Raw genomic sequence first — 17539 nt, 5'->3', positions numbered from 1 at the left:
CATTTGCCATCTTTGTAGAGATTATACTTTTGGATTGTTGGGGATTTTGTGTTTAAACAAGGGTCACAAAGAAAGCAAACAAAATAAACCGGTAAAATCTTCGAGGCGTGAACGGGATCACTTTCCCAAAATTACAATTCCGACCCTACACTACAATCGGGTATCACAGAAATTTACTCAGGAGATACAACGAAGAACAGTTGCAATCACAAGTAGGATGATTACAATACAATCTGATTTGTGATGATGATAATTAAAAACCTTTGCAAACAAGAAAAATGAAAAAATGGAAGTTATTGTTCTTCTTTTTCACTTCTTCAACTTCCATCATATCAGAGTATATATAAAACTAGAGCAAAGTCACGAGAATAACCGACAAAATCAATTGACGTCAATCCCAGAAATATGACGGGCCCGATCGGGCGACTACCTTTCGGTCGGGCGAGCATAATTCAATATGATTTCATGTGTGCGGGCCCGATCGAGAGGCTGCTGCCCGATCGGGCGGCTGGGTGGGAATAAAACGCCACACACACGGGCCCGATCGAGCTGCCATAGCCCGATCGAACTACACAACAACATCTTACTTGTTTGTCCTCATGTACGATCGGGCTTCTAAGGCTCGATCGAGTGACATTTGTTGTTGCAAATTTGGGTTTGTCTTTGCTCTATCTTTTGCTAATTAATTTGTTACACCTTATCCTAAACAAATTAATATAACAATCATGGAAATAATCTCAATACTCTAAATTACTCAACAGAATTTGGTAACAAATTTCTTTCCTATTTGTTACCGCCAAACAATGTATTAATGTACATCAGATTTTTTTTAAAGTTTGACTTGTTGTTAAGTGGATGTTTACTACAATTACAAGACAAATCACAAATACGTCTAAAGGGAAAAGTATGTTGTCAAGCACCAAGGACAAATACCCTAGCCACAATTATGCCTCTGGGTGTTCTTTTCAGCTCAATTTGAGTTTAGTTCAGTTTAATTCCAATCAGTTCAGTTCAATTCTAATCAATTCAATTCAGTTCCTGATTTCCTTCTCTCATAAACAATTTATTTCAGTTCACTTTAGCTCCAATCAGTTTAGTTGGGTAAATCAGAATAGACCCTTATTGTCTAGTACAAGTGTACAACCAGGGAGTAGTTCATTTGACGTCCATCTTTGGTGTGGGAGACAAGGGCGGATCTATTAAGGTGCACAGTGAGTCACGTGACTCACCAGCACAAAAAAAAAAAAAAAAAATAATAATAATAATTTAAGAGACCGCCTATTACAGATAGGAGGTCTCTTTGTTGCTATCAGATAGGTGGTCTCTTTGTTGATGCTATTGCCACCACGTCATTAGAGACCTGTTATCTAGATAATTGGTCTTTTTTTGTCAGCCATTGAAATAGAATAATTTTTTGCGCTGCTTTCATATTTCATTAAAGAGACCTGTTATATTTAATAATAGGTCTCTTAAGTTATCTAACTTTTTTTTTTTTTTTAATAATTCTTATTTTTAAGTAAAAAAATCATAAAGTTAGTTTAATGTAATAGTTTTATAATATGTATTTTTATATCCTATTTTTGGATTGAAATCATTTTGGTGAAACAATTTTTTTTTTTTTTTTTATATAATTTTTAGATTGAAACAAGTGATCAATTATTGATGGTGACTCATAAGTTCGAAAATCCTGGATCTCCCACTGGTGGGAGATGAGCGTGACATTGGGCTCAACACAACATTGTATCATATACTCTACTCAAACATCAACCAGTTCTAAACAGTGAAGCCCAATTTACCTACCATCGACGAAATCTCCCTCGATTTCCCCAAATTTTTAATTTTTGTTTGGGTTACAATTTCCTTGACTTGATCTGCAACAAGGTCGTTGCTATCACCAGTTTTTTTCACCAAAATTCTCCCCAAAATCGAAGGATTCTCAATTCCATCAATAACAATGAAGTAGCAACTTTAGCTCAATTTTACTTGTAATTTTGAAGGAAAAAAATGTCGAAACCCCAACAAAGAATCATCAAAACTCTTCTCAAATTAAACTTTAATGTAATTCACAATCAAACCCAGATTTCTTCTTCAATCACAAAACCCTCAATTCATCATAATGTACGTAGGTTTTCAACTAATTTATCAAATGGGTTTGCAAATTCAGCTGCTAAATCCTCCAAAACCCTCCTAAATCCTGGTTTTCCATCTTCAATTTCAAGACCCATTTCTTCAAATGGTGTTTTATGCCCAAAAATTGGTTATTTCAAGTCATTTTTGGGAGTTTATTGTAGGAATTACTCAGCTGCAAATGCTAAATTGAATGGAATTTCTGCAAATACATTGGGTTTTAAGAAATTGGTGTTTAACCCACTTAATATTAGGCAGTTTTCTACTAAGATTTCAGGTTTTGGGAGTAAGCTTAATGCTGGTAAATTGAACAAAAATGCTGCTAAAAAAGTGGTTGAGAAGCCTTTATCGGCTATTAGCTCGACGTTTTCGCGGTATAAGAGTGTGATTGGGCTGCAAATTGAGGGGTTTTGGAAGAGAAATTTCTTGTTCATGATGGGGGCAGGAGGTGTATTTGTTTGCATTGTACTGTGGAGGATTATGTTTGGGATTGCCAATACTTTTGTTGGATTGTCTGAGGGGATGGCTAAGTATGGATTCCTTGCTCTTTCCAGTGCCATGGTTGCTTTTGCTGTAAGCCCTTTGCATATTCTGCAGTTAAATTTGAACATTATGTTTCTTGTTTCGGTTTCGTATGATTATATTGGCTTATTCTGTGTTGTTTTTGTGCTGGATTGCTTGTAGAACCTATGATAGTAATGTGTTTTGAACTTGGTTATGCAGAATTTTGCTCCATTTTGTGTGGTACCCTTTTGTGCATTATGTTCACTTTGCTCATTCCCAATGCTTTTGTTTTGCTGGATTTATTGTTCTCTTGATCTCTTCATAATCGTATCGAATTATTCCATGTATACTAGTATGTGTCTGTGATTCGCAAACAGTTCTTACTGAGGGGCTTGACTTGCTTTTAGTTATTGCTTGTTTCCGGTTTCTATTTCATCTGATTGATTGTAAAGATAAGGATCTAGCAGAATAATTAGCCTATTTTGTGGGCTTTGAAAAGGCGATTACTCAGATTAGGGAGCTGCTAGAAAATTTTATACAATGATTCGCCTTGTTCAACTATAATCTTTTCTTGAGAACATTTGCCAAATTATTTGAAGTTAGAAATAACTATTATTTTATTTGATTGATTTGCATTTCTGGAAGTTGCTCTGTATTTTACAGTAGTTAATTACTGTTGCCTCCATCATGTTACTTTGTTACACTTGTATTGAATTTTAGGAGTATACCTGTGATTTTCCGTTGGGTCTCTTGAGGGTGACTAAGCCTTCGTCTGAATTAGATGCAGTTGCTGGTGATTGTTTGTTTAGTTCCTTCACCAGAAGTTTGTATACTAACAGTGAATTTATTGACTCTTGCTTGAGTATTTATTGTCCTGGGTCCAGTATTCTTGAAAGATAGGGTGGTTTGGATTCTGAACAATGTACTTTATGAGCTCTCAGATACCTCTTTACAATTAACAATTGCACTTGAAGATTGTAGCTTCTTTGATCAATATCCCTACTTATGGGTCGCGAGATTCATGAGACTCGTGACAATCTACTAGAGGGGCGCTGCTAGGCTATGTACTTCTAGACCTCCCTAAACCTTGCAGCTGTAGGATTGCATCGGGGTTTTTGTATTAAACTCAGAACATGATTGGGAACAGCAAGCTGATAGGATATCTTACGTTTAAGTGATGTTAAAACTAAAAATATGTTGTGCTGTCAGGTTGTCTGTATGATGAATAGAAAAAAGATAGTGGTTTGAAGATTTGATTCTAATTGTGCGTTTATCATATTTTGTTGATCAAACTTTCTTTTGCTGGAAAAGAATATGGCACAAAGGTGTAATAGACCAGATTTCTGACTCCAAGATTAACACAAAGAACAGTAATTTTAAGGCTTAAAGCTTGAGTAATTAATTGCTAATGATTTTGGAATACAAACTAAGAAAGATAACTATAGCTTTAGGCTAGCTTGAGGCTACTACTCTCATGAAGAACTCACTGAACTCACTTAATTTCTGGATAATTCAACTACTAAGCTTAAATAGCTAAACCAACCTAAGACATTGCTACTGCTTGTGGGGAATTCGCTGCTGATAGATCTCGACCAGTGTCCCCCTCCTTCCCCCGCCGCCTTCCGACCCGCGAGAGTATACAATGACAACTTCCGGACACTCATGCCCAATTGCTTGCTTTCCCTAACTTCTCCTTAATGGGTTTTGTCACTTTGCTCTTTGTTGATTGTTGACTCAAGTTTCCCTTTTCTTTGCTTCTGCTGTCCCCTTCTCATCGGTTGCCGCTTCTTGACCGTTGACCTTCGTATGGTGATCCATCATAGATGTTAGTTTATGGGTTCACCATAAATAATTGGTCACTCGTGAAAATGGTTTTGCTGTTCAACTAGCTTCCCTTTTCATAAAGTATGTTCATATTGGGTCTTAGATCTTCACATTACTGGTTTGTTGTTATGATGCCATTAACGTTACTGTAAAATTCTTTCCACCTATCTTTTTGTCAGAATATAGATAATAAAATAGACCTAGGTTAAATATATCATATAACTTAAACGCGTACATGCATTTACTTCGGATACCTTAGGGCTCCATCTCCCTTGTTTAATTCTTATCGAAGAAGTGGTACGAAGATATTCAGACCACACGATTTCTGACAAACTAGCTGTCAATTGCTAACCAAAAACTGTTGAAAAGCCTACTCCGTGTCCTAATTCTTCAACTGATAGTATTTAAGATTTTGTCACTATAAAAATCCTTAATTTTTCAAATATGTTCTCTTCCTCGCTAGTATTCTATTATGAGGATAACAGTTGTGATTTGGATGAAGCTATAAATTGATATAAATGAGAAGTTTTTGAATGTGAACAAGACAAGTTGAAGCTCCTGACCTTGTGAATTTCAACCCAGTCTCTCATTTTTATGGGAGAGGGGGCAGGGCGTTCTAAATGATGATTTTTTTGTTAAAAAGCTTGTCTCTAAAATAAGCTCTATTTGTCTCTGGAATGCGTTAGACATGAGAAAGTACTTAGTTTCTTCAGGTTCAGAATTCTTCTGTCCGTGTCCAATTTTTTGTTGTTTCCTTCTTATAACCATATGTGATGAGCTGAAACTTATAGTATATAGGCCATAAACCATGGAAAAACCTAGTTTGAGCCTTTTCAAGTAGATTTTATATGCTATATGATGGAAGGAATCTATGGGACAGATTCTATCTAGTGGCTTGCTAAAGGTGTGGTTTGTCTTGATTTTGGAAGCCATTGAAAGCAAAAAAAGTCAATTGATGGATTGAGCGTTCAACTTCAGAATTCAGATTGTTATTCTGGAGATATAAATGAGTCCAAGGTTAATGTAAGCTTAATTTGAAGTAGAGACATGTTATCAAACTCTCAAAATGGTTAATAAGGCTAGATTTTAATAGTTGTCTTCAGGTCGATTGCATCATAGGTTTGTGCTGTGGTTGGCCAGTTTTTCAGTTCAATATCTCATTTATAATGAGGTATGCTCTATAGAATCAATATCATGCCTTTGTTTCTTAGCTCTGGTGTAACAATAGTTTATAGGGTTCCTGTTCAGCTTAATTTGCCTTCTGGCTACTTATATAGAAGAGTTGGTTGTAGTGGTCTTCATAAGGACATTATGTTATGTATAGATCCCTTTGTTTATGATGTAAATTTCTACTCAGTTCTTGAGCATTTTTATTGGTTTGCTTTATGGGGTATATTGTGGCTAAGAATAGGTTGAGCCCGGTTTAGGAATTCCAACCTAGCTCCTTTTTTAATATAAGAGTGGAATTATGATCCTTAACATTTAGAGACTTTAGGTTCTGCTGAATGCTTCTGTATTGTTACATTTTAGTTATTGTCAGTGAACACTAATTTATACTTCGTATGCAATTAGATTTGGCTACCTTATCCTAATTTGATTGACTTTTATTTATCTATATTGGTGGCTGTTTGTGTAACATCTTGATTGGGAAACTAAAGGAGAAGAATAGTACTTCCTATTGCTACTTATCTTCCTCGCCAATGAGCGGTTCGGTGAGCTTATACTGACCAGTGATCACCTTATCCTAAGAGCTAACATAAAACTGTATAACGACTTCGTATCTATGTTGACTCATACTTTAGTATTTACTAGTGGCTATGTTGTTGGACTGTCCAACGACTAGATTTTTCCTGTTGAATACTTTGGACTAGATAGTTTCTTTGGTACCATTTGTCAGCTGTTTAGAGTATGTTGCTGCTATTTAATCCTTGGAAAACAGCTCTGCTTAGAACATGGAACACTCCAAAAAGGATAATATGGGAATAGGGAAATGTGGTTTGGCAGGGTCACTTATTTTATGGAATGCAGAGCCGTAAGTCTAATAATTTTGTAATTAATTATTTATCCAAAAATTAACTTCACTCTTTCCTTTATTTTTCCAATATAACTTCATATCTTTTTTTCTATCTTTTCCAACACCTTCTAACGTGTTGTTTTCTCTCTTTACCCACTTTAAATATCTTTATTCTACGTTCACTTTTTTTATTCTCCTTGTTGATCCCAAATGTAAAGATCATTTTGGGATGAAGTATTAAGCAGTTAAGCTCGTATTGTTCTTTAGGAAAATAGTTCATCTTACCTGACAGTAGAGTATAAACAAGGTTATCGAAACTTGTTATAACATAATTGAATGTTTATCCCTTGTCTTCTCATGAGACTATTGAGATGGTTTGTAAGCTATAAAATTTGCTGTATGTGCTCTTGCTCCTGATTAGGATAGTGTTTTAATAATCGGATTGATGATTCAATCTGGAATTCACTCACTGATAACTGAGTTCTGACAACCTTCTTTTTTTCCTTCCGTATACCACAGTTAGATCTTGCATCTGTATTTTCCTCGCTTTTGTCTTCTTTAAAAGTATTTGTTGATTATTGAACATAAGCAGTCTTCTCTCCTACTTGGCTTTGTTTGCTGGCATTATCATTTCAATTTTGTGGGTGGGAGGGTTTGAGGAGAATTATATTCTGGAATAGTAGATCAGTAGATTGTCACTTATGTTAATTTAGTAACCTCCCAAGAAATCAAAGGTGTTGTTAACATGTGTTGTGTAGCTAAAGCTACATTGCCTTGTCACCCTTGGCACACTCCTGCCTAAACTGATTAATTTTTTACCCCTTATATATCTTCATTTTATTTCCTTTAGGGCCTTTATCTCCGTTCAAGGTATAATATCAACCCAGATAAAGTTTATAGGATGGCCATGAAGGAGCTCAATACATCTGCAAGCATTCTTGAAGTTTTGGGTGCCCCTCTTGCTGGAACTGACTTGAGAGCATATGTGATGTCAGGAGGTGGGCTTACAATGTCCAAACTCAAACCCAGGCTGAGGAGCAAGCGTTGTTTTCTTATCTTCCCTATACGGGGTTCTGAAAGGAAAGGGTTAGTGAGTGTTCAGGTCAAGAAGAAAGAAGGCAAGGTTTGTTTCTATTGTCTATGCTAGCTATGTACTCTTCACTTAATTCTAGAGGTTAGAAATATGCTTATCATAGTTGCTTGTTCATTCAGTTACGCTTAGTCATTGTCATACACAAACACAGAATAGGAATCTAAAGACGTTAGTACATAACAAACTCTGGTTTGTCAGTGTTCCCTGCTAAATGATTATGAAATAGGTTGTTTTTTATGTATTGCATGCATAGTATGTTTACTACAAACTAGCTGCTCTGGGATTCTCGTTAGCGTGTGTATTTTACTTGATGATTGCCTGCCTGCTTCAAATTCCTGAAGCCGGTAGCCTGCTTTTGTCTTGAAGATTTGAGTGTTAATCAGTGTATTTTGTATGGTTGGAGTTCGGAACAATTTAGTTTCCTCTTTTAGGTATGTGAAGTCTACATTGCAACTTCTTATTAGCTTCAGACCCATAAAATTTTTTAAGTTTATCAATTACCATTGTGCTTTCTTGAAACTACTTTCAAGAGTAAGACCCTATTTGTTCATGCTTGTAGTTCTTTTAATTATAGCTATAATGCTGCATTTTGCTGCGAGGAAGATACTCAATTTGCAAACTTTTTCCTTAGATTACTTATATTTTCTTCAAATAACTTGTTTTTTATTCTATATATCTGTATGAGATATGGGTTTTAGCAAAATGAGGTTTTGGAGTGTTGAGCGATGTAAATCAATATGCAGTCTTATGGGGATATGGAAGTCATAACCCCTTGATGAAAATATTTTATTTCGGAAGTATTCTTGCTGCTTGATTCATATAAGTAAATCACAGCAAGAGAATCATCCGTTGTGGATTTGCGGGGTTCAATTTTAATAAAAATAATAGAAACAGTGGTAGAAGGCTGTCCTTTAATTCTGATGGAGGTTAAAGGGAAGATTCATTTGTATAAACTATAAAGTATCTGTTTTACGATGTTTTAGTGGAACATTTTCATGTATTCTCTTTATCAACACCTTTGATCAATGCTTCTAATTACGTTCTTCTATTACTTTCGTCCATGATTGACCCAGTCAGCTGTGATTCAAATATACTATTTCGGTTGGTATGAGCCAAAAGATATTTACTTAGCTTGTTAAGATTAGAGTTTTTTTGGTGGAATCTAAGCTGATGACTAAAAAGTGGGACTGTATTCATTTGGCAGTATGATGTGAAATTACTAGCAGTGGACATTCCAATGGCCTCAGGACCCGATCAGCGTTTATTCTTGATTGGGGATGAAGAAGAGTACAGAATTGGCGGAGGACTGATTGGAGAGCTAAGAGATCCTGTAGTTAGAGCAATGGCTGCATCCAAAGAATTGGAAGAGAGAGACGACATTGAGGCAGAAGAAGATGAAGAAAGAGAACTACAGGAGGCAGAGAGGAAGCACCAGGAACAGGTTGAGAAGCTTGAAAGAGATAGAACCCGGTGAATGTCAATCATACTATAGTTCTTCACTCCTATATTCAAAGGTTTCCTTTGCGTTTTTCGCTTTTTTAGGAGGATTCCCAAGTTGTTCAACATGGTTGTCCCTTGCACTTGTGCATAACTAAGTTGGGGAATGATTTCATGGCTTTTTTGGTTTGTAAGGAAGACCATTTTTTAGCAGCCATAAAACTCAGGTTGTATACAACTGAGACAAAAGAGAAGTGGGGTTGAAGTGTACTTTTCACCTACTTGTTTGAATGGAGCAAATAAATTTGGATTTTTTGATATGCTCCTTCATTAAAGTTAAGAAATAAACAATTTTTTACATTTTTGTTCAACATCTCACAAAGATATGATGTGTTTTTTCTAAAAAATCCATTGCGATAATTGTATCAATACCTCTTGTTGTTCAATCAAAGTGGGTTACGATAACTTTAAAATATACTACTTTCGTTTTTTGTTGTAATAAAAGATTAATTCGGATAACACACGTTCAAAATTGGGATTATCCCCAAACTTATTCAACATGTTCTTGGTAGTATACAAATCATTTACAACTTATCATTACTTTTCAACATTTCTCATGCATAATGAAAAATTACACAAATACATAATACAATCGTATAACATCAGAAATATGTACTAATCAATTTGAAAGGATTCTATGACAATAAACTAATTTTTTGGTGTTTAGAGAGCCACAAGGGCGGGGTGAGAATCGGTCCCGGGACCTCCTAGAATCGAGAGGGAAGTTCTAACCACTTGATCTATCCCTCACTCTCTCTATGACAATAAACTAATCATTGTTATGTTCTCTAATTAATCAAGAAATATCAGAAATATGTTTTTAAAGGGATTTTGAATTTTTGATATTGTTCTTTTGGAAATAGGGGATTTTGATATTGCTATTTCAATATTTTTCACGCATTATGAAATTTTACTCAACACAAAAAAGGAAAAAAAAAATTTGATACTTTTATAAAACTTTACGAGCACCTTCAAAAAAAAAAAAAACTTTACGAGCATATCAAAACTATTTAAGCACATACTCACGAGTGATTCTTTAGTACATAGGATTATTATAAGTTCGAGTAATTCTTTTACGTGTATTACATAGGATTATTATAAGTTCGTTTAACATTATATATTTACTAGGTTAAGTCCCGTGCCATACACAATAATTTTTAATACTTAATATTTATCATTAGTTTAACACTATTATTTAATTATTAAAAATTAAACCTAAAATAGGATGAAAGTTCTGTAATTACAAAAAGCAATTTTAAAAATTTATCACACTAAAGAAAACAGAGACAATAATATATGCACGACTCATAAAAATAACTATGAATTACATTACAAAGTTATAAACTATTATTATTGCATATTATTGTATAAAAAAATAATATCTTTGTTTAAATGAGTACAAATAGAATATACTTATCAAATAGGAAATGAAATATTATTGCATAGTTTGTATTAAAAACTTCTCTAAGAAGCTTTGGCAAAAAAAATAAAAAAAAAAAAAAAAAAAAAAACTTTTGGAGGGAATATTTTTAACCAAGAAATGACATGTGTCATTTTTTATTTCGCCTTTAGTATAAAGTTATTATAAATAGATAGATACGTAGTAATTAAGTGTGACGATTATTATCCCCGTAAAAAAAAAAGTGTAAAAATTATTACGAAAGAGTAACCAAACATGGGCTGCGGGAGTAAAAGCAAAACGGAAAAGTAAAAAAGGGAGTTAAAAAGATTAGCCGCTTCGCGAAGGGTCCTTTTCTGCAACAACAAGAAGTTTCCTCTCCATTTATAACTTCCCACATTCCTCATTTTCCCTTACTCACTTCCATTTTTCACCTTCTTCTTCTTCATCCTCCATTTTCTCTCTCCTCAAACCTTCATCTTCCTTCATCAATGGCGGCCGTCGAACCCCCACCACCACCCACCCCAACACCCGAACCCAACATGAACCTTCGCGAAGACCACCCCAACCCCACCCCTCTCTACACCCGCATCCGTCTCGCCACCCCTTCCGACGTCCCTTTCATCCACAAACTCATCCATCAAATGGCCGTCTTCGAGAAACTCACCCACCTCTTCCAAGCCACTGAATCTTCTCTCTCCTCCACCCTCTTCAACTCCCCTCCTTTCCAATCCTTCACCGTCTTCCTTCTCGAAGTTTCCTCCACCCCTCTCTCTCTTCACCACTCTCCTACTCTCTCTCTCTTCCAACCCATTCATAAAACCCTCCAAATCCCACCTTCTAACTCCATCTCTGACCCCGAAGAGCTTCTGTTTCGCACTGATGAAGGCGCTACCATTGCTGGGTTCGTCCTCTTCTTCCCCAACTACTCGACTTTTCTCGCCAAACCCGGGTTTTACATCGAGGATGTGTTCGTCAGAGAGTGTTACAGAAGAAGGGGTTTGGGTGGGTTTTTGATGAGGGCGGTTGCGAATCAAGCGGTCAAGTTAGGGTATGGAAGAGTTGAGTGGTGTGTTCTTGATTGGAATGTTAATGCGATTAACTTTTACAAGAAGATTGGTGCTGATGTTATGCAGGAATGGCGGATTTGTCGACTTACTGGCGATTCTCTACTTTCTTATGGTCAGCCTAATTACTGATGATGATAGTTACAATTTAATTTTATGCTATATTATGGAAGTATATGCTAATCAAAGTTCAATGTTGATCGGATTTCATAATTGCAAACTTTTTTACTTGATTTGGGTTGTAATTTGATGTATCTGTTCTAACTCAATCAGGTTGGAAAAGTTGTAATTTTGTGAGATTGAATTGAATTGAATGTTTTTAATACTGGGTTTTTGCTCAAAGATTTTGCATGTGTTGCTTGCTAGTATTTAGATGTGTTACATATCAATTGTGATTTGATGTTTGTTTCATGGTGTATTTATTTTTGTTCAATTGGATTTGATTGTGGTGGTTGATTAGGTTTTGTTGTTCTTATATGGCTAATAGTATGATAGGAGTATAGATTTTTTTTTTTTTGAAGGGATTAGGGTTTTGTACCTAGGATTGTACCTTGCTCAAGTAGGGTTTTGTTTTTTGTATCTAAGGTGTAATGCAGATGTTTGTGTGAAAATTTTATGATGAAGGTGTGAAGTATTGAGAGTAGTGGCTGTGGTGGGAGTGTAATCAGTTCAAGCATCTGTGCGAGGCGATTAAATTTCGTTGTTCCCCGTGTCTTTGGTAAAATGTGAGGCGAGTAGGCGACTATGTTGTGGCTGTGGTGTGTGCAACAATAATTGTGTTGTGCAAAGGGTGGGTTGAATTTGAGGTTTGTAAAGAGTGAACTATGTTAACAGGGCTTTGCTGTAATGATATGTATTAGAAGGGGAAGATGTAGTAGCTTAAGATTACTGGCAAATTTATTATCAATATTTCTTAATGAAGTAGTAGATGTTATTCAGACTCATCTATCAGATTGAGGTTCGGGTATATATTCTGGTGCCACCGTGCCAGATTTGGTTAGGAAAACTTTGTATGTTTATGGCTTGGAGTAGTGTGTTCAAAGTCCGTCCATACCCACATTGGACTTTCGAATTTCTTGCTCAGGAAATTAGGTGAGTTATGCTGTTATTATAGAGTCTTGAGTGAAATGATTTTCTGCCTAGATGGTGACTGAATCCTTGAGTCATTTGAATGAAGGAGCTGGTAATTGCCTGGTACTAATTTTTAGTGAGACAAACACTGCTACTTTAACTTCTGAGTTTCCGACTCCAATCTTTATTAGAGGCAGCGTGCATTGTAGGCATGCTTACAGCATTTATAAGGATTGTTCATTGTTGATTAGAATAGCTCTGATCCCTCATCAGTATCCTATATTTTGAGTCATTAAGTAGTAGTTGATGTCTGGTTGCTCTTATTGACTGAGAGGTAAGAGATTGGCTTGATGATCTTGAATTTAGTCACATACCATTTTGCCGAGGCCATTATAATGGATTCCCACCATGAGCAGGGGATGTTATACGCCAGTATAGCGTGGGTTTCTATTTTGCAGTTGCCTCTTAGAATAGTTCACCTCCTAGTGGGTATACTTGAATGAAACAAGTTCAAGTATTTGTCTATGATCTCATTCATTCATTAAATATCTTTGTGCCCTGTTTTCGGAAAGTTTAGGGAAACTATGTTGCGTGCTTTAATTAGTGCGTTGTTAAGAGCTTATATAGAATATGAAGCATTTAAAGAGTAGGTTGTGTAGAGTGTTGACAATGAGAGAGCTTTAATGTGATTTGGTTTTGGTAGTTCTAGTCTTACAGATAAGATAAGATGATTAGTTGGATTCTATTGAAGCTACGCGTTAGAATTGGGTTTCATATTCAAGTGTAAATACTTGGTTCGTTTATGAAGTTTTGCATGATTTCATCCGGATCGGAGTGTTCTGAGTTCGTATTGATGACGGAGTTGTTAAGATCTGACTCGGGAGCTTGGGTTGGATACAAGAGTCAAAGTATGGAGTAGGATTCATCAATAAATTAATACAATTATATGCTTAGACTCTTAGAGGGTGAGTCACCTCTCATTTTATTTGTATATGTTGGGAGGCAGGTGATTGTCAGTTATAGCTAAGTAAGTTTATCAATTATAATGGGAATTTGTATGTGAAGTAACTGTGAAGTAAAGCAGCTTATTCATTAGCGTGATTGAATCTGTTTATATTTTATAACCTTTTTCTTAGCCTCAGCAATAGTTTGTTTTGTTCATTTTTATAATGTATGAAGCATTACAGTGAGTGAGCGAGTGATTGGGCCTTTACCCCAATCCATGGTGCATAGGAAGTAGACACCTTGATTTTCTGTGTTGGGTTTTTATCGATTCATTTCCTAGGCGCCGTTTGGGCGAATGGGTTGGAAGTAGCTGCAATCCTCTGTCGCTTTCTGTGTTGTACAGAGTTGAGAGCATCTTCTATCCGGACTTGTTTAGTGATTCAATTAAGGGTGCCTAATAGGGAGCTTCAATGAAGCTCCTCTTGGTTATTGAGACATTTTCATTTGTACGATTGTACGAAAAACATGATGCTTGTGGTTTTGAAAGTAAAAATGGCATAATCAGATCCTTGGAGCGTTGGAGTTACAGACTGATTTGTTGGCTTACCAATTACCATTTTGCAACTTTCTCTTTGATTTTACTTTTTAGGCCATGGGAATAGGAAAAATTTTAATAAGTTGAAGAAGTTTGGGCTTCATTTGATAAGTACAAGAAATTGGGCTTTGAATGGGTTTGTAGGTCCAAAGGGGCGTCAACATTTAAGCCCGCTTTCATAAAGATTTATACAGTCTGCATGTAAAATTTGGGCTTCAAATGGATCAAGGTCCATTATTCGTATAAACTAATTGCTACTAACATGTAGTTAATATCATCATTTTGAGAGGAGTGAGGACTGAGGAGTAGAGTGATGGTTAATCACTCCATCTCCCCTAAGAGTGACCTGGCTGGCATCGACTCCTCATCTCCACTCCTGTGAATCTGTGATAGAGGAGGGGGATCTCCTGGATCTTACCGTTGGAAAAAAAAAAAAAAAATCATTTGGAAACGTTAGAAAATGAGACTATTGAAGTTACGTGATTACTGAGCTATAAGAAGGTGATGTGTCACATAATAAGGGCATGTTTTCTTCAGATTATTTCCAGTTCAGTCCAGCTTAATTCATAATTTCCTTCTCTCATAAAATATTCAATTCAACTTTAATAAGTTCAGTTCAGTCAGTACAGGCCCTAAGAATATGCGGAGTAAGGAGCATATATATAATATCTTGAAAATTAATTTAGAAATTGAATAATTAAATATTTAAACTAGTATTTAGGAGGTTATCATAAAGACGTGTTAGTTTGGCAGAAGGAATTGTAATTCATCTTTAAGATGAGGCTACTCATGGGTTGAACTGAAACCTTTGCATATTGGATATAAAGCTAAAATTGTATCACTTTAAGGTGATTTTAAGCTACTAAATCCATATTTGTAGGAGTATATCTTACATTAAGAACGAAATTTGGTTTATCTCGAGTTCTACTTAAACTTTGTCTTGTGTGAATTTGGAGGAATAAAGCTCAAAACAACAAGGAACGTCCAAACTCATGCAACTATGCATTTATGGTGAAATAGATTGTGATAAAATGTTGTCCTATTAATGTTGTTTTATCAAGGATGGTGACACTAGACATTTTGGGAAGCTAGCATGCACGACTTACTTGGATTGTGCGGAGAAAAGGAAGTAGCATGCGACAGGGAGGTTTTCTAGTCCCTATCAATACTACCATGTCAACTTAAGTATCCACAATCAAGGTTTGCGTTATTGGGTGATTTGTGTTGTGTCACTTTGCCATGATAAACTAAACTTTCTCGTTTATACGTTTAAAAATACATACGATAAAGATAAATTGCTTCATTTCCTCCATTGCCACATTGTGTGTTCCTAGTTGCCCTAATTTCAAAGATCTCTATCAATATAACCTTAATGTTAGGCGCCTCAATATGAGGCTTTATGTAAATTAAGGAACTTGATACTTAATTGCTTAGCCCATGAGCTATAAACCTTAGTACCTAGAAGGAAATAAAGTATGAAATATTAATCACCGTGGTATTAATCTGTTGGTTACGCTTGAAATCTTTTTATGAGAGAAAAATGATCAAAACGTGACCAACAAAAAGGAACAGAAGGAGTACTATGTAAGAAAATTGAGAAGTTAAAATGATACATATTGAGAGAAATAATAAGATTTCACATGATTGTACTAATATTTCAATGAGAGTATATGGTAATGTATACTATGTATATTAATACGTAGAACAATTAATCCGTAGTAGAAGAATTACTCAAGTATGTGATTTGAAATGAGGAATCGGTCAAAATTCGAAACTAAACATGTTAGTTTTTGTCGAGTGCTAAAACATACATACACTGCTTGAAAATTGAAACCCTTTTAGCGTTTATTAAAACAAAGCTCAATTTTCTGTTGACTTGTTGCCAAATTGCCATGATGTTCAATTCAAGCCACATGGTTACCAACACAAACAATTCAATAATCATAGTGATGATATGATAGTCAGACAGAAATTCAAATCCATCATAATTACTTCTTTTATTATCTTTTTTTTTTCTTCTCATTACATCTAAATCTAAAGGCCAGGTAAGGTATAATGATCATACTAATGCTAAAAGATTCAAATTTGTGATCATTTTAATCATAGAATCTAGAATTATTAAATATGTTAGGATTTTTGGAGTATGACGTACAAATGCCCATAAACCATTAGCTGGTTGTAAGATTTAAAATTTAGTCTGATTATACCAAAGTTGTTCGATTTTTTATTTTTGGAAGGTAATTAAGATTCGAGGTAAAGATTAGGAATGTCTTTTTTTACAAGACCGTGCCCTAATCCTAGAGTAAGACCCTGTTCTCTTCACCTTAAAAAAATAATATTAAGTAAAAATAATTTCAGTTCGGTAAAAATAAGTTCAGTTCAGTAAAATTAATTTCAGTTCAGTAAAAATAATTTCAGTTCAGTAAAAATAATTTCAGTTCAGTAAAATTCAGTTTTCTTAAAGAAAAATTATAATAGAAAATCAGTAAAAATAATTTAAGTTCAGTAAAAATAAGTTCAGTTCAGTAAAAATAAGTTCAGTTCAGCAAAATTAAGGTGAATCAAACAGGGCCTAACAAAAAGTTAAATACTAAATAGCACTTCAATGGTGTGAAAGTGATCGCTTATTTTGAAACACTTAACAACAAATATAACCTATATTAGTGTGATTGTGCTAGACCGAGTTGTATTGTGCGCTATCGTACCCTTGTTTTTCCAAATAAAAGTAACTTAAAGTCTTAAACGCGCTATCTATGACCTAATAATAATGGTTAATGATTTAATATCCCCATAACATTCGTATTCGAGACAATGAAGAAGTTTTTAATTAATGTACTACCTTCGTTACATATTATTTGCAACGATTAGACATTTTTCCTCTCTACTTTATGTCAAATCGTTGCAAATAATATATAACGGAGGTAGTATGGAAGTTGAGATCATGTTCCGCTAGTGAACCCTGAGTGGTGACGTAGGATGAACTGTGAAAATGTGATTGCATCTCACAGTCAATTATTATTAGTCAAAGGAAGAGACAATTGATAGCGTAACCTCAACGGCAAATTATCCTTATTACGCTTCCTTAAGTTTTTACTTCTGGACTACCTCCAAGAAATATTCTTTACTAAGGTTGCACACTTGTACTCCGTATTATAATGGTAAGATCCTGTTACGTAGTTATTGGATTTCAATGCTTTATTTATTTATTTTTACTATTATTCCAATGCTTTATTTATTTATTTTTACAATTGATAAAGTTTGTTCTGTAGACTTGGGTATACCGTACATTCCTGGTAAATGTCATTCTCATTTTATTTGAATTATTCTTAGAAACCACAGCTTTGTATTCCACATAAGTAACACTTGGCTAAGGGTCTGTTATGATATACTGAATTGACCTGAA

At 35.0% G+C, this 17539-nt stretch overlaps 2 protein-coding genes across 2 annotated transcripts; both read left to right on the top strand.

The window, feature by feature from the left end:
- Positions 1-1774: 1774 nt before the first annotated feature.
- On the top strand, positions 1775-9308 carry LOC145641620 (uncharacterized). The gene is made up of 3 exons (XM_081692472.1): positions 1775-2700; positions 7320-7592; positions 8767-9308. The coding sequence occupies exons 1-3, from the start codon at positions 2005-2007 to the stop codon at positions 9034-9036; spliced, it is 1239 nt and encodes a 412-aa protein (XP_081548598.1). The 5' UTR covers positions 1775-2004; the 3' UTR covers positions 9037-9308.
- A 1557-nt stretch (positions 9309-10865) lies between these two features.
- On the top strand, positions 10866-11943 carry LOC145555674 (GCN5-related N-acetyltransferase 8-like). Its single transcript, XM_081617420.1, has one exon. It carries the CDS (start codon positions 10950-10952, stop codon positions 11655-11657), a length of 708 nt encoding a protein of 235 aa, XP_081473546.1. The 5' UTR covers positions 10866-10949; the 3' UTR covers positions 11658-11943.
- Positions 11944-17539: the final 5596 nt, after the last annotated feature.

The sequence above is a fragment of the Chenopodium album genome, chromosome 8 (genome assembly GCF_948465745.1).
Source record: "Chenopodium album chromosome 8, dcCheAlbu1.1, whole genome shotgun sequence".
Taxonomy (NCBI): Eukaryota; Viridiplantae; Streptophyta; class Magnoliopsida; order Caryophyllales; family Amaranthaceae; genus Chenopodium; species Chenopodium album.
Note: the sequence above shows the minus strand (reverse complement) of the source record. Positions and strands in the feature narration are given on the sequence as shown.